Genomic DNA, 25,254 nt, shown 5'->3' on the forward strand with positions numbered 1-25,254 from the left:
ATCGAATTATTATTTGGTGTCCCCAGTCCAAAATCAACCAGATTATAGCATATCATTGGAAATACCAGTCAATCCAACCTAAGAAAATTTTGAATTCATGTGAGTGGTACTCTTGTTACAATAATTGAGGCTTATACCTTACCTCAAGACCTAATTCAAGGAAGATTATTGTACAAGTTCATGCATATAACTTCCGACTTCTCTAACTTAATTTTAACTCATTTAAGTTTAATTATATTTACAATAATAATAATAATAATGTCACCAGTTGTGTCATCTCAATTCTCACCTTGTTTGTATTAGTTTGACCCGAATCCACCCATTGCCATTTACGTACGGTTATTAATTCTACAGTTCTGTACTTTAGTCGGTGTGAGCTAATCTATAACGCAACACGGCAACATGCGGAAATCCAATGAGAGAACACGATTTTCCCTATTTTAGGCCAAAAAAACATTAATAGCACCAAGGAACAAACAGAGAAACCTTGATCATCTCTACAACATACACCCCCTTAATCTCCACTTCCTCGCGGCGGCTCCGCCGTAGCTCAATTGCCCTTCGCGGCATTGCATTCCAAGCTTCTACCAATAGCATTCCTGCACGATATAACCATCGGCGACGATGCCCACTTCTGCGCCGTCGAATCATTCCAGTCATCCGGAGTACTTGATCGGAAGGCTAAATTCGGCAATCACTCCGTACGAGGCTAAGCTGAAAGATTTGAGGGACTTGAAGAACCAAATAATAGGCAATCGTACAAAGAAGCTTGCCTTCTTGAAGCTAGGTGCCGTACCCTCCGTCGCCTCTATTCTCTCCGATGCGGTGGCGGCGGCAGAAGGAAGCGTTGGGGATGCTCGGGAGCTTCACGAGTCCGTGTTGATTCAGTCGGCCGCTGCAATTGGGAGCTTTGCATGTGGATTAGATGCTGGAGTCAAGGCTGTTTTGGATGTGGGGGCTTTCCCCCTTTTGTTGAGTCTCATTTCTCATGTCAATGACAAGGTATACTTTCTTTTCTCGTTTGCTTTTCTCTTAATTTATGTGAATTCATGACAAATTTTACTACTTTTTTTGGGCTATTGTCTCTTGTCAGTGTTGTCCTTGCAATTTATTCTTTTTGCTGCTTTTATAACTCTGCTGTTTCTTATTCTTTCTTCACACATAAATTTCCGTTGCTGTAAAAATGTAGTCAACGTTGAAATTTGTTAGATGATTTTGTATATAGTAAATGTATTAAGCAAAAGATGTATGCATTGAGTAGTAGCATCACTGGGCTACTGTTCTTCAAAATCTGTGTTTACGTACTTCAAGTTTGGCAGCTGTCATCACTTTTCTGTATCCCCTCAAACCGAATTGGACGGCTGATGTTATAATGATTGTTGTTACCTACGCGCCTCCATTTGAACTAGGACGCGCCTCCATTTGAACTAGGACGCAGGAAATTCTGAACAATTCTCATCACACATTTAAATGGACAATCCATGATAATATATATTTTTTTATTATAATATGAAGTTGGATTACAAAGGATAGTAATCCTACAACGAGATTACAAGAAGGACATAATTTATCTAAGTGAAATGTCAGCACAATTATTTTAGTTGTGACTAAAATAAAGTTCAATGGTCATTTGATTCTTTTTTGTTAGTATTTTTCTGCTAAATGGAACCTATGCATTAAAGATAGAAAAGATAATGTTAGAGGTGTGATCACGAACTTTAAGATCTTGAAATATTGGACACATGTTTGAAAAGCTAATCGGCCTCGTATTTGATCATGAACTTTAAGATCGTGAAATATGGGTCACATGTTTGAAGCGCTGACTGGACTCCTATTTTGTCTGTCTATTAAATGATTCTTTTTTGTGTTGACATGCAATCTTTTATCATCACCCTATTATATTAGAACTTTCAATGCAGGTTGTTGATGCTGGTGCTCGTTCTCTGAAATTGATTTATCAGTCAAAATTGGCTCCGAAGTACGATTTTATTCAAGAGAAAAACATGGAATTCCTCCTTTCATTGCTTAACAGCGAGAATGAGAATGTTACTGGTCTTGGTGCAAGTATCGTTGCTCACTCATGCCAAACAATTGTTGAACAGCAGGCACTGAGCGAAACTGGAGTTATTAAGAAGCTTGTTAGTCTTCTCGGAGGTTCTCTAATTCAGAGAGATGCTAGTTTAGAATCTCTGGCTGCTGCCATTAGGGATAATCAAGAAGTTGCTTCCAAGTTTGTGGGAACCGAAAATGGAAAAGCACTGAATGTTGTGATTGAACTAACAAAGGATAAGTATCCTCGAACAAGATTGTTAGCCTGCATGTGTTTGATCAGCATAAGCAACACAGTTTCACCATATCTCCAAGACATAGGAATCAGAAATAATTTAATAAAAATATTACTTGATCTCCTTGATGATCCAGGTCAAGTTGGAGATGAATCTCCCTTTCTTTTGTCTAGTTTGATAAATGAAAAGGAGGATATGCAAAAAATAGCATTTGATGCCAATGCTGTTGAAAAAATGCATGAACACTTGAAGAAAGGTTCATTTCAAGGCAAACGATTGCAAGGAATACTATTGGCACTGGCTGATCTATGCACAAAGTTGGAATGCTGCAGGAATAGGGTACTACATTTGAAGGTATAGTGTTTCACGCAAGCATTATATTTTGTGGTTTCGGTTTCCTCCTATGTGCAGGTGTATGAGTGTCTATCCTATCTGTTTAGTCTGTCTTATGAAACAATTCAGAGAAAGAAATTGCATAATTAGTTTGTTGAAATCTTTGAATACTGCAAAAGATTAACCTTAATTGTTAGCCTAGTTGCTAATAACTTGTCATTTATATGCCTACTCTTCTGTTTAGGTGTTAGATTTTGCAGTAGATGCACTAGCTCATGATAGTGCTGAAGTGCGCGCTGCAGCTTGCGTTTTCCTGAAGAATGTGTCTCGTTCTGTGAAGGTTTGTTGCACAAATTTGAATTTAAAGTTTCCCGAATCTCATTACCACCTGTGTAGACTTCAATAACAACATGTTATTCAGAATTTGAGTGCAGGTCATTTTATGAACGATACTGTCGCCCTTCCCTTGATTGAGCTTTTGTGTGACTCCTGCACGTCAGTCCAGGTATAATTTTGTTTCTTGATGAGTTGAGCATAGGTGGCTTGTTGGCCCCTTTTGCTATGATTTCTCTGTATCATAAGTTCTCACTTCTCATCCACATGTTCGTCTCAAATGAAATTAATAAGGATGGATTTTCTGGAGGTTGTATTTGTTCTCCTTTCAGCAGCTTCATTGCTGTCAGATACGTACGTAGTTTTATTTTCTTCTATTTGCCTGTCTCAGGAGAAGTCTATAAATTAATCCCTTTAATGATTTCCATGTTTATGCAAATTACCTTTTATAATCGTTTGTTCTCAAAACTAGTGAAATACTAATTCCTTGAAATTTTACTTTTTCCAGATTGCTGCTCTGCGGGCAATCAGCAATGTGGTTGTTGATTTTAAGGCACATAAATCACTATTTACACAAAGTGGAGGTGTGAAACAGCTAGTTTTGCTTTCAAAGTCAATGGAATCTGCCATTAGGGTCAATGCTGTGTGCGCCCTTAAGAATCTGACATTCCTCGCAAACAACAGATGTAAAGAAGAAATTCTTTTGGAATTGACAACGTCCACACTAGCACGCCTTATTAGTGGTAATTATTACCTCTGCTGATGTACAAGGGACTAATTAATATATAGGATAATATATTTTACCTTCTGCTGATGCATTGATTTTGGTAGACCCGGAGGCCGCAGTCCAGGAGCAAGCTTTGGCTTTGATTCGCAATCTCATCAGTGGTACTCTAAATTCCATTGAGTATGTATTTGGGGAAGATAGTCTTCTCCTGCATGCTATTGGAAGGCAATTGCAAAGCTCTTATGCATTTGAAGTTCTTATTCAAGTAAAGTGTTTATTTGCCATGCTCAGTTTTAGGTGTTTTAGGAGGTGGTTGCTTGACAGTAACATATCACCCCTATGGCCCTATTCCATTTTGTTTCACAGGAAGCAATGATGTTATGATAGTTGAACAGTATTCACGAGCAGTTTTCATATTCATATGGTATGCAATATAACAGACAGTGTTAGTAATGGGAATGGGCATGTTATAAACATTGAAGGATAATTGTTAGTGGTCATTTTCGTCTTTACTCATCATGAGTTGTGGGGATTGTTTTTGTCTCCCAGGGCATGTTCACTCTCAGCAATGTTGCTTCTGGCAATGAGTTCCATAAAGAAGCTGTAATGAACCAACTTTTTCCATCGGCAGGCAATGACACAGAATCAATTTTGACCAAGTTTTTGCAGAGTACTGACTACCGATTAAGAACAGCTGCTATTTGGACAATTGTAAATCTAATATTTCCGAGCGGTCCAGGTGCATGTGGTCGGGTTACTGAACTGCAAAATGCCGGCATAATTTCAACGCTAAAGAATATGACCAATGACCCTTGCCTGGATGTAAAGGTGACTTACTAAAATCTAGGTTATCGTGTGTGTGATTTAATTTGTTAACTAAAGTATCTTCACAATTCTTTATTGAAGCTTCGAGTGAGAATGGTTCTTGGACAATTACTGATGTTCGGTGATACATCAACATGAATTTGTAGAATCATACAACAAATTCACCAGTGAAGGAACTAATATGAAAGAAGGTGCTTGTGCATTATTCCAATTTTGTAACATGTATCACTTCGTCAGGGACATTTAAGAACTGGTATGCCTCCATCGAAATTAGCATCAACTTACTTGTGCATATATGTCTGGATGAGATTTTTTATGTTACTTGAGAACTACTATGTTTCACTTAGGCTTTGATTTTCTGTGAATATTAGATTTTAATGTTTTAATGTGCCCCCCTTTCTATCATGATATGGAAGCAACTTAGTCAAATGTCAAGATTTGGGCTGACCTTCGACGCCATTAGCGATATTCTGTATCTAGTTTTGCTTATGTTATTTGAACCCATTCTTGCATTCTATACAACTTAAGGCATCGCACCGGTAACCGTCCTGACAAGATCGGCTGACTTTTTACTTCGTTCTATTGGCCATATATGATTTGTTGATTTCATGCATCACGGTGAACTAGGTTAACTTGTATTTCCAGCTGAATGAGCCGCAATTTCAGTTTTGGATTCTCATTTTTAAGTCTCTCTTTATTGAGAGCAGTGTAATATTCTAGTTTCCTTTCCCTTTCTCACGATATGGAAAGTCTAGATTCATGCAGTCAACCTCAACTAGTTTGATGTCCGTGATGATAACTACTTGTTAATATCTATTTTGCTTACTTGTGGCATACAAAAGTGCACTTTCATCGAATTTCTGTACTTAATTACATCACATATTTTAAAGAATATTGTACAGTACTCAAGTTTCATTCACAGTACAAATATTAAATGATTTTTTTCTTTGGGTAGGTAAGATCTGAACGTTTCTTTGAAACCCTATACGTGAGCAAGCTTCAACCAAATGAAATACCAATTTCTAAAGAGTTCCTCGGAACCAACTTACATCATGTAACAAACGTTATATACAAATATATGAATATTATTCGAAGCACAATGTAAAAAAATGTTTTACAAATATGTAGCCTCAGGAGAGCCAAGAGACCAACCCAGAGGCCAGAAACCGTAAAGGTCGTGTTTTCACCCAACCACCTCCGAGCTCGTGTCATCTGTGGGCCATATCACAGTCTCAACAAGCCTTTCGCGCATCAACTGCAAATTCTGATCTGAAATCCTCTCATACATCTCCGCATGATCACATTTCTAGAGATAAAATAGCATATAATCATTGAACAAAACATGCAAAGAACCGGTCAGGCATCAGAGTCATTTCTCATACCTTGATCCATTTTCCATAGAGGTGAAGCCGAGTAACCATTACTCTTTCAGCAAGGTCATGTTTCTCCTGTTATAACCAATTTGTCAGTGATTGGCACGAGTAGAGAAAGTAGGCCCTCAAATGAAATTTTTTTTAACCTTTCCAAGGTTGCGAATAAAGCTCTTCCCATAACCATTCTCGTTTGATGCGACAAAACTGAAAATAAACAATTTAATCAAGTGAACAGCCTTATGCACATATGTTGTCAACGATACCTTGAAGTCACACTTTTTTGCAAATGCACATCAACACAATGCCATTCTTATACACACAGAAAAGAAATGGCGAACGTCTACAATTTCAAACTTAACAGTTTGAGAGTTGAACTTGTATTACGAGTGCATGGTGAAGATGAGCAGACAATCAGAAGCCCGAACAAACTAGAAGTGCTTACTCGTAGAACCACCGATGCTGAGTAGGATTCATCTCATACAGCTGATTCAAGACTGTCCTCACCGCTTTGTACGTGAAATATGTAAGAATTTGCTGCACGAAAGAGAGATGATTGGTTTGCATCGAGTTCAAGTCTCACTTATTTGCTGTTTTAATTCTAGACTAGACTAGATGGATAGGATAGTAATTAGTACACAATTCAAGGAGATTCAATCACAATGAGAACCTTTTGTAATCTTGGACCAAATAAAAGTAAAATCACAAACCATATTATCGCATAAATCTCAATTCTCGCGTAATATAAACCATAATGCCTTTAGTTGTCTTTCACCTAAAATTATAGCAGCCTCACCCCATTAATTACGATCTCACAAGGACGAGTTTATTCATATTCAAGTCACACCAAATATGCAACTCAGAAACTCCCCCATGACCATAGGTACTAATAAACATAATATTTACTAAAATATGCGGAGATATTCTGTCGTATAAAAACAATAAATGAAATTCGTATATCTACATTAATTAAACCAAATAATTTTCTTACAGCCTTCACGTCTTCAAAGGTGTCTTCATATTGTCCAGCCAACTCATTCACTATCAAAATACTCTTATTTATCCTCTGTTTCTTCAAATTCTTGGCACCCGAAAGAGCTTTAATGGAGGAACAATCAAGAAATGAGCTACTCAAGTCCAACGAAGACAAACGAGGGACATGATTTTTACCAATCAAATTCCTTTGGAATGCCAAATCTCCACCACTCAAATTACATGAAGACATAGCATCCAAAAACAAGCGAGGAGTGGTATGGGAAACAGCTCCCGCCATCCTCCAAAAAACCTGTTAAAAATTGAAGTCCCAGAAATAGATTGAATTTTTATTTACCAAGAAAGGGTTTTGAAGTGGAAAAAACAAGATAATAAGAGATTCCCACTAATGCAAAACAAGAAATAAATAAAGGGAATCCAAGAAAGTCGGAAGGTTTGGTAGGATTCAAAGATTCATGTACGTGGATCAAAAGGGTGTTCAAATTCACTACGCAGCTCTTGAGGAACGTGTTCGAGCAGGTCAAATGCGAAAATAGAAAGGAGGAGCCGCTGATTTGTTCAACAGGTTGATCATCACTCTGACCAGAAAAAATAAATAAACAAATAAAAATAAAAAGTAGGCCCAAATTTCTCCCACATACTAAAAATAAAAAAACTCTCTATGGTGGGAGAAATAAATAAATAAATATATATATATAATTATAATAACCTTCAATTATGATATATCGTCCTAAATGTAGAATTATGTGTATAAAGTGAACACTAGTCAAAGTTTGTTTTTTTATCTTTTTTTCTCGAATTACTTGCACACAAAAAATATCAATTTTTTAATAAAAAATCATAGACGTGAATACGTGATACTGAAAAATATTAATTTCTCTTGCACCACCAAGTCAATATTTAAACCAAAATAGCTAAAATTAAAATTTAATGCATCAAAATCAAAATTTGACAATTTAATATATTAAACTCCGAAATTGAATAGACTAAAAAATTATTTTATCATATTGATAATTAACAAGATTTCGGTTTCGGGCTTGGCCTTTTGAATACAGTATTGGAGGCTCTCTCTTTTGGGCTCATTATAAAATAGTATCGTGCCTAAAACTATAAAAAGATTATTATTTATTTATCATAAATAAAAAATTATATAATAAAACACAAACAATACAAAAATTATTCCAACTATCTCTTAAAATTATTTTTCAAAAACTTTCCCCAAACTTTTATTTGAAGATATTTATTAATAACTGTTTTCTCAATTGAAGGTAAAACGACACTGTTTTAGTCAAGGCTTTGCCCCGCGTTCTCCACTCGATTCACGGCTTTGTTACCCGAGTTCTCAGTTTTCCGGCAGAGCCCAGAAATATTTCAAAATGTTCTACCGAGGGTAAGAAGTAACAATTTTGAATTATGTTTAATTTTGTGCGAGTATTAATTTTTAGCTCATATAAAGTACTTTGAATCTTCACCCTATGAATTCTTATTGTGGTGTTTGATTTGCTTCAATCAGCAATTTGCTCTGAGATGTGTTTTATTTTTTCTATTTCTTTTTGTTGACGCGGCTTAAATATGTATGGGCGTTATGTTTTTCTTGTTACAGTTTGTTTTGTCATTTGGGTTTTAAATGTCGCTAATTTAGATTTTCCTTTCTTATTGTTGCATTTCTGAAATTTTGCTTTCTTTAAATTTTTAATTGTTCCATGTCCCAATAAATTGCAATTTTTAATGTTTTAAATTCGGGCTCCAATATTAGAATTTGTACCACTAGTAGGAAGGTTGTTTGGTTATTATCCTTTTTGATAGCTTGTTATTGATTAATGGGTATGAAATACGAATCTTTATTAAGAAAATAAGAATCAAGATAGAATTGCATCCCGGGGAGAAGCCCTTGGTTGGAAAATGGTTGAACTGGCTATTTGTCAAATGATTATTGGACAGGATTCTATATGATGTTTTTTTTAATATAATACTTACCTGGTGAATGCCTTTGTTCTTGTGTGGCTATGAAGTAAATTTGCAGACACTGGGGATGCTCGTGAAATGGGCGGTATGAAACGGCAGCGGCTGATGGATCAGGGGTCTTCATATTATGGAGCTCCTGGTACAAGTTATATTAATAATGCTCCACCTCCTCCGCCTCCCACGTATTCTTATATCCCCCCACCTTTTCCTGTTGTTCGACTGCGAGGCCTTCCCTTTGATTGTGCAGAGGCTGAAATTGTTGATTTCTTCCATGGTTTAGATGTTATTGATGTTCTGTTTGTCCATAAGGGTGGCAAGTTCACTGGAGAAGCTTATTGTGTTTTAGGCTATCCTCTTCAAATTGATTTTGCGCTACAGAGGAACAGGCAAAACATAGGTAGGAGATATGTTGAGGTTTTTCGAAGCAGGAAAGATGAATACTATAAGGCTGTAGCTAATGAAGTTTTTGATGCTCCTGGTGGCTCACCTCGTCGTGGTGCACCTAGGGCAAGATCTTCTGATGAGACGTGGGACTCGTCAGAATTTAAAGGGGTGTTACGGTTGAGGGGTTTGCCTTTCTCTGCCACCAAGGATGAAATCATGAACTTTTTCAAGGATTTTGTGCTTTCAGAGGATAAAATTCATTTAATTTCTAATTCTGAGGGAAGGCCAGCCGGAGAAGCTTTTGTTGAATTTGCAAATCCTGAGGATTCGAGATCTGCAATGTCCAAGGATAGGATGACTCTAGGGTATCGATACATAGAACTTTTCCCTGCTGCACTTGAGGAGTTGGAAGAAGCAATTTCAAGGGGGCGGTAACTATTTCTTACTCTGGTTTCTATCCTTCTGCCACTTTAGGATCTTTCTACTTTTTGTTCTTTAGTTATTTGGAATTTGGATATATATCTTGCTAGTACAATTAGCTTATTAAATGTGTGTGATTATCTGTTGGGTATGTATTAGTTACATATCTTTTCTGTGCTTTATTCCTTTATGTATTCAATAATGGGCACTGGTGTTGTCCTCCATCTCGTGTGTCACCTTTGCCGTATTCAGATTGTCTGCATGAACATGTTCTATTACGTGGACAGACACAATGTGTGGTATGATTCGAGAAATCAATCTAACGGAATTTTTTTCGCATTATTTATTTTTTTAACGTTGTTCTTATTCTAATAACATCAAAGACTACAACTTTGAAATGGAATTACAAGCTGCCTTTTGTGTCTGTATCATTGCTGATACAGACATATGTTAAGTTCAATTATTCAAGTCACATGATCTACATAAATGTTTTTTTTCCCTCTCTTCAGCTTAGTTATCTCTCTCCGGTGACTCTCCAAATATTAATTCCAACCTATCGTTAATGTTTTTGAAATTTCTTTTGGTCAGGAAAATATCTTGTGAATGACTGCCTATAGTCTCAAACTTTTGGAAGCTATTGATACATATAATATATTTTGTTTTAGGATATTCTTGGTGGAATGTGGTACTAATTATATGCATCTCAGTCTCTTACTTTTCATACTTTTGAGGTTCTTAAATTTCCTTGTGATGAATTTGTGCAAATGACTTTTATCTGCAAGATGCTCCTGAAAGATTAAGTTATTGGAACTTATGTTTATCAGGATATTACCAAAATCCTTCGAGGTGAAGGACCCTGCGGAGCCTACGCCTGTACTGCGGATGAGGGGTTTGCCATTTTCAGCTGGCAAGGAGGATATAATCGATTTCTTTAAGGATTTTACTTTAACAGAAGAGTCGATCCATATCACCTATAATTTTGAAGGGCGACCCACTGGAGAAGCTTTCGTGGAGTTTGCTGGTGCAGATGAAGCAAAAGCAGCACTGGCCAAGGATAGGATGACACTTGGTAGTCGTTACATAGAGCTGTTTCAATCGTCGCCGGAAGAGTTGAACGAATCAGCTTCAAGGGGACGGTAACAAATTCTGGCCCTGTTTTTTTTGCGCTTAGAAATAGCTAGAGTTGCAGAATGTAGGAGCCTTGTGCTTCTGTTTAGCTAAAAGTTGTGGGTGACTTATATAACTCATTTTATTTTGTTATCATGAAAACTGTGTCACAACTCTGATTTTTACACTGGATGATATAACATATGTGGGATTCTGAGTCCGAAATTCGATGGATAATGTTTTGTTTATTATTCTTCAAATGCATATACGAAGCTCATGAAGTTCTTAGGTTCACACGGACTGATGATCTCATACTCGATTCAATTAGTTGAGTAGCATCTCTTTAAACTTGCTAAAGCTCTGATATAGTTTTGGGAGAATGGAAATGACTATGGTAGTGTAGGTCTGGTTTCATGTGTTCACCAAAAGTAAATCCCAAAAGCTAAAGTTCATGTGTTCACCAAGTAATTTATGATATTTTAAAACATAAATTACTTTAAAGATAAAACATAAATTACTTAAAAGAAAAACTGAAGAAATATAACTTTAACCTGTGTTCTGGTTTCTAAACAATCGTTATGTTGCTCGAGCAGCTCAAGTTTGGTTAAAGATCGAGGCTGAGTCGCGCCCTTGTATATTATGTGTAAGTGACGTGTGCTCGCTGAAAACTGCATGATCCACGGTTTTCACGCAAATCAAATAATATTTCTATTTTTAAAATCTGATTACTACACTCGATTAATGTTATCACTGGAAGGAATTCCGACACGTGATCAAGGCACAAAGCTCCATATTTTTTTGAAATACACAACAGCACACATAAATTCAAAGCTCAAAACATTCAGTGAAAAACTCATGCACGTGTGTGTCACCCATTTTACATTATACCTTATTTCTGTGGTATCCAAAGCTCAATATCCCAAGTAAGATGAGATATATAATAAGAGATGTTTAGTGTATGAATAATGATAAATGGAAAGATATATGGAAAGATATGATAGTAATGTCTCCAAAATTTGGAGGTCCACGTGAACCACATGCATGTAAGTTATCAAATTTCTTATATATTTAAATTAAATTGTTTTAATTGCATCTGATAAATATGGTATACATGTTTACATGTTTAAAATATGATTTTCAATTAGAATGCATAAAACCGTGTTGTAAATATTTTTCGAGAGGCGATCGATGATCGGAAACTGGGGACCATTGGAGAGAAAATATTTTTATTAAATAATGATTTTTAATTGATTAATATATGGTATATTTTAAATGGTATTTTCCAAAATGACAACTTTTGGGATGTTTTTACACGTCGAGACGTATTTTTAAACGATATTTGATTTTGAAAAAAATAGAAACTTTTTGAAAACACGGCTAATATTTTTACAAACTTCCCTTAACAAAATATTTTAATTATTACCTAATCGACCTAATATACCATGATAATGGGTTTAGCTTGCTACACAAGTACATATATCAAATTAAAGGCCTTCAAAACTTTATTTCTACTACACAAAACTCACGCACACCACAAGGAAAAATACTAGTGTGGCGCCTTAAACCTCGCCACGTAGTCATACAACATGTGACGTTATATTCATAAAAATTTTCTTTTCAACGACGTAATAATATAATGCATATACGACAAAATAGTGCAATCATCATACTATCTACATCAGTGTAGCAGAAACAATATAATAAATACACACATACAGTTCAAATAAGACAATAAGCTATACTGTCTCTATCTCCAATCAACTACAGGACTGTTTGACTAGACACATCTAGTCTTCACCACTATCCTGTCTCACGGTATAATCTTGTAACCTGTCCAACAGAAACAGCCTCCAAAAGATGAGCATACACAACAATCATCATCATAATACATAACAGTTATATTAACAACATAAAATATAATTGGAATGATAACAGAAATACACCCTTTGCTGTCTCTGGACAATAAAGTCACCAACCATCCACGACATCAACATCACCCTCATACTACTGCCACGACAACATCCACGATACGTCGCACCCCAACTCCCGCGACAGCAGTATCGTCGAACGAATAACATCGACGATACGTCGCACCCTAACTCCGGCGACAACAATATCGTTGAACGAACAACATCTACGTGACGTCTCGCAACAACGACAGCCAACAACATCAACAATAATAAACAACAACATATATAATATCAAATCACCCAATTCTAGTGATTTACCATCGTTCAACGCAATAGTATTTATCAATACTAAACAATAACAACATATTCTTGTACGTCAACACGTACCTGATAATCGAGTATATATAAAATCTGGCTATTTCTTTGATCCCGAGGCCTGTGATGTATCTAAATAATCGAACAACAATTATCAGATCATTGTCACCATATCAACACAATCATAATAGCCTCAATATACAACATCAAATAGCCCAACAAAAGTTAATTCAAAAAAATATAAAACTCGATTATAAATTCTTATCGTTCAACAATTTCATATTCTGGTGTATTTAATTCACAATTCTAACATAAAATATACCCTAATAAATTAACTCCAATTAATAGCCTATTTTACAACATCTGTTAAACTATGAAAACTTTATATCAATGTGTAGCCTATACTTCGTAGATTCCGAATATATGATCAGAATTAATAACAACTGACAAACAACTCTTCAATCTCAATCCAACTATTAAAAATCCCTAATTATAACAAATTAGGAATTATTCAAAACAACATCACTATAAGCATCCCTACTTCGTTAAAATCATACACTATTCAAAATATCTTCAATTTTTGTATGATTTTACAATTTATCGGATTTATTCTAAAAATCGACGAATTTCAAATATCACCAAAAATATAAAATTTATACCTCAAATCGAAGACCTCGTGTCAACGATTTCAAAAGTGAAATCGGTTCGTCGATTGGATAAACCGATAAATCACAAGATCGAAAAAAAATTTAAAACTTCGTTCTCTCACCTCTTTGATGAAAACTTGCGTGAATGTAAAACTTTATGTGAATGAATCATTCACGTAAGTTTTCATATATATATATATTTTTTAAAAATATTATATTATATTAATAAAATAAAATAAAATAATATAATATAATATATAATATTTAACATTTTAACATCGGTATATCTTTTTGGATCAGTCAAACGATTAAATTTTTCAAAACTCAAAACATGAAACTTCTATATCTTTGAGTTTTCTACGTTATATCTAAATTTCAACTCATTTGGACTTCATATGACCAAAATATGTCATATTTCATTTTTTAAATATCATTAATTATTTAGTAATCTCATATTACTAAATCAACAACTTGTGATATTTACTTCAAGCATTACAACGAGGACTCTTCATCAGCCATCACACGGCCACACACTAGCACCTTCATGTGATTTGGGCAAGGAAAAATTCAGCAAAGCTCCCTCCCCGTCGCTCCATCAACTTCCCTCGCGTCAAGGAATTTTTTTCGGGTGTAAATTAGGCAAAGACACGCCTTAACTTTCTTTCAAACATCTTTCACACCATATTATGTTTGTTTGATTAAACTTTGCGTGAAAAATATGTGGCACAAGTTTTATTTTCGTTTTTATGGACATACATGCATATAACTCATGTTTTATGATTCAAAAACTCATGTTAAGGTTACCTAAATGGGCTGCCATGGTAGGGACACCACTTAGGAGTCGTCACAAGGGCTGGACGTGAGGGTTTCATGGATGAACGAAAATAGACTCCTTGGGGACTTGGACTCTTTGACTAGGGTTTCCTAGGGTATGAGGATGATAGCTGCTGATAAGGGCACGTCCAGGGGGTCTTAGGAGGGTCGAGCCATGGCCTTAGACATGTTACACGATGAGAGAGTCTAGGGCAAGGGTGATCACGCGCCTATAGTGTCGCGCATGCAAGGGAGGGTGCGGCTGTTGGGGGCTGTGACGTCTAGGCGGGTTAGCGTTTGTCCAGAAGCTTACCTAGGGTTTGGTTAGGGTCCTAAGAGGGTGGCCAAGGGTCTGGTCGTGTGGCTAAGGGGTTGGGGTCGAGCTAGCCTATGTTCGAATCATACTAGAACTAGAACTCTTGTGCAGAAAAATACAGCAGCTTTCTAGGCATGATTGAAGGTCTTCTTGGGCTTGAATTGGGTTGAAAATGGTTTATTAAGGTGTTAATAAGCTTTGGTTCAAGTTTGGTAAATTTTAGTTAAGTTTCAAGTCAATAAGAGTCAAAATCGGGATGTATGTCTAAGTTTAAAAACGAATCGAGTAAATTATCAAAAAACCTAAATTTTAAGCCTAAGAAATATTTATGGGAGTGTTTTAAGGTATTAGGATAAGTTTGGGACGATTTGGGACGTCGTTCCGAGGTCTAAGGATAAATACGAAAAATTATGCTTCTTGGGGTAAAACATTCATTTTACACCAAAAATTGTTAGACATACTGGCAGTGCCCTGAATGCTGTAATATATGTTAAAATGTTTATGAAATTTTATGATGAAATGTTAACGCTAAAAGACGTGTTACATGCTTGGTTTAAAAGAAAAATGATTTATATATATATATATATATGTATATACATATATATGTATATATATATGCATGAATTTTTACAAGTGATGAAAATATGAAACGTTGGAGGAGGTGAAGTGATTGTAACTAATACATGATATGATGATATGATTGGAGATATCGTGAAGGAAAATGCCCTAGAAGGGGCCCATTTACAGGAGAAGGCCTCAGAGGGAGCCCGACGATCGTATTTCCATCGACATTATATGATGATATGATGATGCATAAGGTCAAGACTCAGTTGCCGGGTTCGAGTGTCGCTGATGTCCCCGCCGCCCAGTACTGTGGTTACACGTAGATGGATCCATCGACCTTCAGCTGATACGAAAGTCACAATTAACGGTCTGAATTCAACGAAAAGGAACATATATGTCTATGATGAAAAGGAAAATGTTTATGATGAAAGGAATAATGTTTAAGTTTATGTATGTACATGAAAAGCTATTTTAAGTAAAAGTATTTTCACTGTTGCATGTGGATGTATATGTATTATTTGTTATCATGATTAGGATTTGGTGAGTCAATGGACTCGCTAGTGTGATCGATGCAGGTAAGCTTGATAATAATGAAGGTCTTGATGGTTGATCTTGCTGAACTGAAGGTCCAAACAACCCGAGGACCATCGCTAGTTTTCCGCAAATAAAATTAAGTTTATGATTTAAAGCTACTTTAATGTTTTTATAATGTTTATGACTTTTATGCTTTTGAGAGATTTTTAGTGGTTAGGATTTTTTATGCTTATTTTGAAAATTTTAAATTTAGTTTTAGTTGGCGTGTTACGATTTTATGCTTTGAATTACTTTCTTTTGGATTTTCAAATAATAATTGTTTGGTTTTTTTTAAAACAATGAAAAATATTAATATTTTAAATTATTAGTGTTTCAGTTGAATGAAAAAGAAAGAAAAAATATTAGTACATTTTTTTTTTAAAAAAAACGATTATTAGACATGGATAATAATTGTAATTTTTATAAAACTCGAACCATATGGTGCATGTGTGCACGCGCGCACACATGTACACACATTTTAGCGCGCGCACACACACACACATCTCAATAAAATATAAAAAGTAGTTGAAGAAGAATTCTCCGAATCAGAGCTGAGCAAGACATCGTTGTTGGAATCATATATAAACATGCATGCATGATGTCTCTAGAAAACTTATTAGAATTTGAAATTTGTCAAGATGATCCTCCAAAGGGCACAAAGACTCGAGTAAGAATTTTTACATTTTCGATTTAATAGATATTGACCTTAATTAGATGAGCCGAGTAGGAGGTTTATGAGTTGTCTAATTCGATGTTGATTATTATATATGAGTTTGAGCTTTTATGTATTATTATTAAAAGAGTATGTCTCTTGTAAGACGGTCTCATGGATCTTTATATGTGAGACATATTTTTTATTTGGGTCATCCATGAAAAAATATTACTTTGTATGCTAAGAGTATTACTTTTTATTGTGAATATCGATAGGGTTGAAACGTCTCACATATAAAGATTCATGAGACCGTCTCACAAGAAACCTACTCTATCAAAAAACTAGGATTTGTTTACATTACTGTTAAAGATTGAATGAAATGCATTTTCATTTACATTTTGTCCTTCAAAATTGACCGCATCTCAAACTTAAGTTATAATTAATTGATTGAGTCTCATGTGAGACCGTCTCACGGATCATAATCTGTGAGACAGATCAATCCTACCCATATTCATAATAAAAATTAATACTCTTAACATAAAAAGTAATATTTTTTCATGGGTGACCCAAATAAGAGATCTGTCTCACAAATACGACCCGTGAGACCGTCTCACACAAGTTTTTGTTTAATCAATTAATGAGTTCACATATGAATATACCAAAATTTCAAACTGAAGCTCGATTCACTTATATCATCATTTTAAAAAACAAAATCACCTAGAATCTTGTTTATTGATATTGAGCTCAATTTCATTCATACTTAATTTTAAGAAAAATAAAGTTGATTTTGAACCTAGGTATAAGAATGCAGTCTAGGGACATTTTGAACCTGTACAAGAAAGCAGTCTACATTCAACCACTCAATCCAATGTAAATTTCGAAAATTACATAAAGTTGAGGACCATGTTTTTGAGATTTAGCAAGATTATATATATGGAAAAATTATCTCAAAATTATGTAAGAAATATCAAGCGAATTATAGTAAGATTTTCACCTCACCCATATAAATACCCACACCTCCATTCTCGAAAACCACACCTAAATTTCACTCCAATTGCGAGAATTTGCTCTCAAGTGCTGTCATGCTTTCGAAGTTTTTGCAAAAAAAAAAAAAAAGAAGAAGAAAGTTTTGTCCAAGTAGTCAAGATTTAGACATTTTTTCGAGCCAAGATAAATATTTCGTCACGTTTATTATAAAAACTAAGGCAAGTGAGCTTGTTTTGAAACTAGTATTTTGATTATTATTCGATGATTTTGAAAGTTTCGTTCGATCATGCTTTTTTATTCTATGTTACAATAAAAAAATATTTTCACGTTTTAGCACTGCTATTATTCAACTGGATATGGGTGTAAGTTTCAAATTTAGGATAAATTTATGACCCTTATACGGTGGATTTATAACCATTGTTATGGCCTCGTTCCCTTAGATGATTAAAAATCAGAAAGTGGCATCAATAAACCAAGAAAAATAGATGAATTTTTGTGCTCATGCTTATGTTATGAACGAAATAAGTTATGTTGGGATATGTTATTTTCTAAAATCATGTATATTTATTATGTTACTGAGTGTTTCTCCAAACACTCAGCTCCCTACTTTATCCTCCTAGATAAGAGTGAAGAACAAGTAGAGGAAGATGGAAAAGAAGAGTATTGGAGCTGGTGATAGAGACGATCCGAATCATGAATTATTTTATTTACGTTATTTCAAGTTTTAAATTAAGTTGTAAGATGTTTCCACAAGTTTTATTGTGTTTTGGGATTTTACAATGTAAAAACAATGTTGATTATGATTATAAACTTGTTAGCTACACTTTTGATCTACGATGCTTGTTATTTTTTATTGTATGGTTGTTAAACATTGTCGGTGTCAACTAACACCGATCGCAGGACATGAATTTTAAGTGGTATCAAAACCCTCAGGTCCATAATTCGATGATAATCTAACCAAAAAATTTAGGATGTTTTCTTATAAGTTAGGAAAAGGTCAACGTATTACCCTTTGAAGTACACTGAATAAATCGGCACTGAATATATGCATATCTATAGTTATTTTATTCTATCTTAAAATTATCACGATTACTATCTCAAAACATAAAACCAATATAGAATCATAGAACATAACTCCTTATCAGCCTATTGACTTAAGTCCCAAAAATTATAACCTAGTTAAAATATCTTTCAACCTTGTACGGAAGAAACTAATTTCTCAAACAATTCTTCTTTTACTAAATCTTTCTTTAATCAAGACTACGAGCCTAGCATGCTTTAACACGAACAAGTTTCGTTAGATGTCTTTCTCCTCAAATCTTCCCTTTTTTTGTACTATAAGAAGAGTCAGAACTTATTATGTATGATACACTTCCTCGACGTCCATCAATATCTTACTTTATTTTCATAAGGAAGTGACCTAAATATAATATAAATTCTTTAATAGATATTTTCTTATCTTCATAAGATATTACAAAATCTTACATATTTAAATTTAACATTTAGCATTCCAAATTTAATGTACATACCGTTAATTATTGACACAAAAATCAACTTCTACATCAGAATATTAAAGCTTATATAATTCTTATCTCATACATAAATAATTTATTATCCTCGAGTCAAACATTTCATCTTAAGTCGGAAGCTTATCTTCGATAGGTAAATTCCCAAAAATGTAAGTCAACTTATATCAGATAGATGTATTCCCAAAAATATAAGTCAACTTATATCTGATAGGTATATATTCCCAAAAATATAATTCAACTTATCTCTGTACACTCTAAAAGAAATGTTACATTTCTTTCTTTTCATATCATTTAACCATAATACCAGTCCAGCCTACCTTATCATCTCTCCATCATCACTCTTCTTTTTCCACTACATCCATAGGTGCTTCTTCTTCTTCCATGTTTTCCATGACAAGGTGCTATAATTATTTTGTTCTTGCAGTCTATCCATAGCGTCATGAAGCTTGGCAATATAATGTTCTTGCTTGCTAGCAAGGTCTTCATGTTGATGACGAGAGCGGTTAGCAAGATTATTCTCAGTTTTAATCCTTACTATCAACTTTCGGTTAGAGGGAATTAGTTGTACCACGTGAGATGAGTTACGTAGTGTTAGGGCGAGCTAGCTCTCTGCTCGATCAAGGTTATGGGTGAGAAGTTGTATATCAGTTTGAAGCAAGTTCTCAATCTCCATGAGTTCTTGTTTATCATGTTTTCCTCTAGCGATTTGAGCCTTTAGGGTTGCAATCTCTCGTGTTTGGTTTTTCAATGGTAAGTTGACGCATGCGAAGAGCGTCTTGAGCACGAGTATGAGAGGTGGCCATTTCCAATACATATTGAATGAAAAAAGGGTCAAAGTTTCATTATCAGATAAGAAAGGTATTTGGATCTAACATAATGGGATTCTCCTGGAGTGGAAAGAAGGGGTAATTTCGCACAAAATGAAAGCAGTCGAAAAGATTGAGTTTCAAAAATCTATGCGAAAGTATAAGCCATCCAATTATGCTGACAGCTTAAATTTGAAGATTTAAACAAAAGGAGATGAGTGTGATGTATCATAATGATTTGGATAAGAAGGCATATGCTTTTACCAAAATTTGACGAAGTCAAATTTTGTCTATCAAACTCCCAGCTAGATTATGAACCTGATGGCTCTGATACTACTTAAATGTCACGCCCCGAGATCGAGGCGTCGGTGACATCCGACATTGTTTATCAATTTGCATGAAAATAATAAGCCTCTAGCAAATAGCCAAACACCTGTCTTTTTCATAAATAAATATTGTCTTTACAATGAAAACAAAATGAAAATTACATCAGTATTGCGGAAGCAAAATACAAAGACTTGATCCTAGATCTTTTGATGCGATCAGCAGCCCCAGAATGTATCATGCTCTTCATCATTCACTTGTTCCTCAGTCTTATCTGGGGAGAGATGTAAGGGTGAGTGCTTTGGGAAACACTCAGCAAGTGTGGGCCGATCGATTATCACAAATACATGTAATGATAATTTAAAACAGATTTTCAAAACTTATTATATCTGCTTATCATATCAGAACATTAACCAATTCAGAGTCAAAATGTAGAATATAGATTATAAAAACAATTCAGAACCGGAACAAACAGAACACTGTGATTCATCTCGTCATCCATGGTCAAATTGTCCCTCATATATTAGTCCTCTAAGGGGTGAGGCCATAACACAGTTTTATAGCCACTAATGGGGGCCATAACACAGTTTTATACCGATTGACGGGGGCTGGATATAATTTACAATCGTTATTCCATATCCAACTCGAATCATAACAGTGTATTACAAAATCATATTCATCAGACAGTACTTATCAGAATTGTGAGGGGACTTAGCAGTATCAAAGAACATCGAACATAGAAAAGAAACATATCGTACATTGATCGAGATTTTTATCAAAATGAATAGAATTTTTCGAAAATGGGTTGACACACATACAAGCATGTCATGATATACTTATACAAATTTTTAATTACAAAAGAATATATAGCAAAAACCCACTTACCAATTTGAAGTCGTGGTTCCAAACTTGCTTGATTCCTGAACGAAAACTTGGCCGAACAAAGACAACTCTTGGGCATGAATTGGGTACCGTCTTGAATAGGTTTTGGATGAAATCCTTTAGTAGAATAACTCTTTGGGTATCCTTTAGTTTCACCTGAAACGGACTAGCACTGCAGCTCCTTCCTTGCTGGAGAGTGGCCGAAAGTTGGAGGATTTTTGTGGGAGTTTTTGGTGTGTCATTTCTCAACACAATATGGGGTATTTATAGGTGAAAAAATGGTAGATCCTCCCCCCATATAGCAGCTGAAATTGGCCTTCCAAATGCCCACAAGTGATGGTCCAAGTAGCCTCCAAATGGTCAAAGTTTATCCAAAATCAAGGGTCACTTTGGTACTCAAAGATCACTCCTTACACATTAATTATGTCTCATTTTTAGCTCCTCTCATGGCTGAATTTTTGTCTTCTTTAGAACAAGCATCAATGAGCTTCCTTGAACTTCATTGAGCTGAGGGATTAAGCCCATGAGCTAGGGGTTTCCTCCCCGACAATCAATGAGCTTCCTTGAGCTGAGGGTTTTAGCTTGTGAGCTAAGGTTTTCCTCTTCCGAGCGACGTTCCCTAAATTCTTATGGTTTTACATTGCCTTGGCTTTTTTTTATCTACTTTCCGAGCTTTTGAGCTGAAAATTTACGTATATTGTTAAGTTTCTTTAATTAGAAGTTTTGGATTTAAAATTTTGGATTTCATTGTTTACGTGATTTGCTTCAAAAATCCGGATCCTCACAAGAAATCAAAATTATTTCCAACGACAATATCAGAAGAACAATTCAAAGGAAGAGCCAAATTCTTGCTACAACTATGGCAAGACATGACATTTCATTGCTGACTGTCCTAAACCAAAAAAGAACAGTCGACATTCAAATGAAAAAGGAAAGAAGTCAGTTGAGTTCAGAATACGAGACAAGAATGATAAAAGATCATTCAAGAAGAAACATGAGTCATGCTAGCTGAAGAAAGCAAATCCAAATGTGCAGAGACTGATAGTAAAGAGTTAGAGTCTGAGAGCTTGAGCAGCTCCAGCGATGAAAATGAAGTAAAATGCTTAATGGCCAATGATGCAGAACTAGAATAAACCAGTGAACATGTATTTGATTTCAATGCAACTAAGGGGGTAATTTCCGAAATTTTTAAGGGACTAAATTGATTTATGCGAAAATTTAAGGGCCATGGTGCAATTATCTAAAATTATGGGACTAGAATGCATAAAACTCGACAATGTAAGGGCTAAAGTGCAATTTTCACGAAATGCTTAAGTTCAACGCGAAATCTTCTTATGAATTTGGGGAAACTAATGATAGTAAAATCCTTAAGTCCCAACTCAGACTTAAAAGGACATCTTTCACCGCAGGGAGGATTATCATTCTAGGTGTAGCTACCTATGCATTGCTAGATTCAGGAGCTACACACTCCTTCATATCTGAAACATTCATCAAAAGACTGAATATTACTCCTCTAGATATGGATTTGGGTTTCAAAGTTTCGATTCCATCCGGTGATCAGATGCTCACGTCTAAAATTGTCAAGGATCTGGAGCTTCGTTTATTCAAAAATGTAGTTCGGGCTGATCTTATTGTGCTCCCTATGCCCGAATTCGATATCATACTTGGGATGGATTGGCTATCAGTGAATGGGCTTCGATTGACTTCAGGCAGCGATCAGTGTCTATTCGACCGCCTAATGGCAAACCTTTTGTTTTTGAGGCGGCAAGGAACAAGCAAATGCCGCACGTTATCTCTTGTTTATGTGCGAGGAAGCTTATTAAGCGAGGATGCTCAGCTTATCTAGCATGCGTCACTACTGCTCAGGAGTCTATCAGTCAGAAGTTAGAGGATGTTGCCATTGTGAGAGATTTTCCTAGCGTCTTCCCTGAGGATGTTTCTGGCGTTCCGCCCGATCGTGAGGTGGAATTCTCTATTGATCTGGTGCCAAGCACGGTTCCTATATCAAAAGCACCCTATCGTCTAGCACCTGCAGAAATGAACGAATTGAAAGATCAGATACAGGACTTGTTAGAAAAGGGTTTCATTCGCCCTAGTTACTCTCCATGGGGCGCACCGGTATTATTTGTGAAAAAGAAGGATGGTAGTATGCGTCTTTGCATCGATTATCGAGAGCTCAACAGGGTCACTATCAAAAATAAGTGTTACGCCTTAAACGCATACAAATCTCGAGGATGAGATTAATGTTTTTAATGCTGTAACATATCCCAAAGTTTTTGTTTTGATGATACCAAAACTTGGATTAAAAATGTACTAATGTTTTATATTGAGGCATGCAGGAAATTAAGAACAGGTTGCGTTCGGAAGATCCGACATTCGGTTCGGACGGTCCGAAATTGTGCAATTCAGAAGCAAAATAGAAGCTGTTCGAAAGCTGCGAGGAGAGCGTTCGGACGTTCCGAAGACGTGATCGGACGTTCCGAACACAAGCAATCAAATCACTTCAATGCGGAGACAAATTGATATGACTGATTGATCGAGTAAGATTTCGGACGCTACGAAGGACATGATCGGACGCTACGAAGTGTTGAAGATTTCAAATCTCTGGAAACGCGGGAATGTTCGGACGGTACGAACTTGAGTTCGGACCTTCCGAAGCTGTTCACACACTGTCTGAAAGAACTGTTCGGAAGATACGAAGTTTGATCGGTCCCTCCGAAGCGCATGTTCGGACCCTACGAAGTCAAGAACGGACGATCCGAAGTCATCCCAAAATTACGGAAATTGATTTCAATCACATCGGACGTTCCGAAGCATAAACAGAAGATCCGAACCTTGGCGTCCAAGACTAGTATAAATAGGCCTTTGAGGATGCATTTTCAATCATCCACTCCACTCTCTTGTCTCTTACAAAGCTTTCTACTATCTCTTGTGTGCGTTGATTAAAAGAGTTGTAATATCAAAAGAGTTGTAGAAAAAGAGTGAAAGTAATACTCTCGAGTGGGTTGTAAAGTTCGTGGCTATCCTTGGAGCCCTCAAGGCCAAGTAGACGCATCGAGGCGTGGTTGTAAAAGCTAGCTTGGAGCTCCTAAAGCCAAGTCGATATAGTGATACCTCGATCCTCATCGAGAAGGGGAGACGTAGACGATTCTTCGTCGAACTTCCATAAACATCTCTATCCCTCTTTACTTTACGCATTTACTTTACTACGCACTTATTTTACGCACTTACTTTACGCATTCATTTTATTTGTGATTGTCCCTCAAGTCTTCCGCTTGCAATTTTTGCAAACTCGTTTTAAAAACGCTAAAGGGCCTAAAAGAACCTATTCACCCCCCCTTTAGGTTCTTCAAGTGGTATCAGAGCAAGGTTTTTCAAAATCTTTTAAATGGCCAATCTAGCAAGCGAGTATGCCCAAGGACAATCCACAAATCGTCCCCCTCTTTTCAATGGTACTAATTACGGATATTGGAAAAATAGAATATCTCTATACATCCAATCCGTCGATTACGACCTTTGGAAAATAACGGTAAAAGGTCCCTATATCCCCATGAAAACGGTGGATAATAAGGAAATTCCTAAGGGAATGGATGACTTCACCAAGGACGATATGAAACTTATCTCTCAAAATGCTAAAGCTATGAATATTCTTCATTGTTCTCTAGATATGAATGAATACAACCGAATCTCGGCTTGTACCTCCGCCAAAGAGATTTGGGACAAATTGGAGATTTGCCACGAGGGAACCAATCAAGTCAAAGAAACGAAGATAGACCTTCTCCAACTCAAGTACGAGACCTTTGAGATGGAACCCAAGGAGGATATCGACACCATGTTCCGGCGGCTCACCCAAATCATCAATGAGCTTGCCCAACTTGGTGAGAACTACCCAACTAAACAAGTGTGGAGGAGAGCCCTTCGAGCATTACCGGCGGAATGGGATGCAAAGCGCACGGCTATCATTGAATCCAACAAGGGAGATGCTGCATCCTACGACCTTGATCAACTTCATGGGACCCTAAAGACCCATGAACTTGAAGTATCTACCCGGAAGGAGACAAAGAAAGATGACGACAAAGTAAAGGCGAAAGGGATCGCCTTGACCAGTCAACTTGAAGATAGCGACGATGAAGAAATGGCACTCCTCACTAGAAAGTTCAAAAGATTCATGCGGAGTTCCAACTTCAACAAGAA

General features: G+C 36.0%; 3 protein-coding genes across 6 annotated transcripts; 2 read left to right on the forward strand and 1 right to left on the reverse strand.

The window, feature by feature from the left end:
* The first annotated feature begins 376 nt into the window (after nucleotides 1-376).
* Nucleotides 377-4,849, forward strand: LOC140803983 (uncharacterized). 2 transcript variants are annotated; one of them, XM_073159830.1, is made up of 9 exons: nucleotides 377-1,002; nucleotides 1,920-2,316; nucleotides 2,422-2,639; nucleotides 2,863-2,958; nucleotides 3,040-3,123; nucleotides 3,460-3,694; nucleotides 3,783-3,943; nucleotides 4,228-4,506; nucleotides 4,585-4,849. In XM_073159830.1, exons 1-9 carry the CDS (start codon nucleotides 625-627, stop codon nucleotides 4,639-4,641), a joined length of 1,905 nt encoding a protein of 634 aa, XP_073015931.1. In that variant the 5' UTR covers nucleotides 377-624; the 3' UTR covers nucleotides 4,642-4,849. The 2 variants fall into 2 exon arrangements, with proteins under 2 accessions (XP_073015931.1, XP_073015930.1); XM_073159829.1 differs by having other exon boundaries at nucleotides 378-1,002; nucleotides 1,920-2,639.
* A 633-nt stretch (nucleotides 4,850-5,482) lies between these two features.
* LOC140803984 (chaperonin-like RbcX protein 2, chloroplastic) lies at nucleotides 5,483-7,451 on the reverse strand. Of its 2 annotated transcripts, XM_073159832.1 has the most exons (6): nucleotides 7,044-7,451; nucleotides 6,865-6,971; nucleotides 6,319-6,410; nucleotides 6,023-6,080; nucleotides 5,886-5,951; nucleotides 5,483-5,809 (listed from the first exon to the last, which is right to left on the reverse strand). In XM_073159832.1, the coding sequence occupies exons 1-6, from the start codon at nucleotides 7,144-7,146 to the stop codon at nucleotides 5,687-5,689; spliced, it is 549 nt and encodes a 182-aa protein (XP_073015933.1). In that variant the 5' UTR covers nucleotides 7,147-7,451; the 3' UTR covers nucleotides 5,483-5,686. The 2 variants fall into 2 exon arrangements, with proteins under 2 accessions (XP_073015933.1, XP_073015932.1); XM_073159831.1 differs by having other exon boundaries at nucleotides 6,865-7,449.
* Nucleotides 7,452-8,075: 624 nt separating this feature from the next.
* LOC140803985 (uncharacterized) lies at nucleotides 8,076-10,979 on the forward strand. 2 transcript variants are annotated; one of them, XM_073159833.1, is made up of 3 exons: nucleotides 8,076-8,256; nucleotides 8,879-9,646; nucleotides 10,460-10,979. In XM_073159833.1, exons 1-3 carry the CDS (start codon nucleotides 8,243-8,245, stop codon nucleotides 10,773-10,775), a joined length of 1,098 nt encoding a protein of 365 aa, XP_073015934.1. In that variant the 5' UTR covers nucleotides 8,076-8,242; the 3' UTR covers nucleotides 10,776-10,979. The 2 variants fall into 2 exon arrangements, with proteins under 2 accessions (XP_073015934.1, XP_073015935.1); XM_073159834.1 differs by having other exon boundaries at nucleotides 8,119-8,256; nucleotides 8,890-9,646.
* The last annotated feature ends 14,275 nt before the right edge of the window (nucleotides 10,980-25,254 follow it).

Source organism: Primulina eburnea, chromosome 10 (genome assembly GCF_022965805.1).
Source record: "Primulina eburnea isolate SZY01 chromosome 10, ASM2296580v1, whole genome shotgun sequence".
NCBI classification, from domain to species: domain Eukaryota; kingdom Viridiplantae; phylum Streptophyta; class Magnoliopsida; order Lamiales; family Gesneriaceae; genus Primulina; species Primulina eburnea.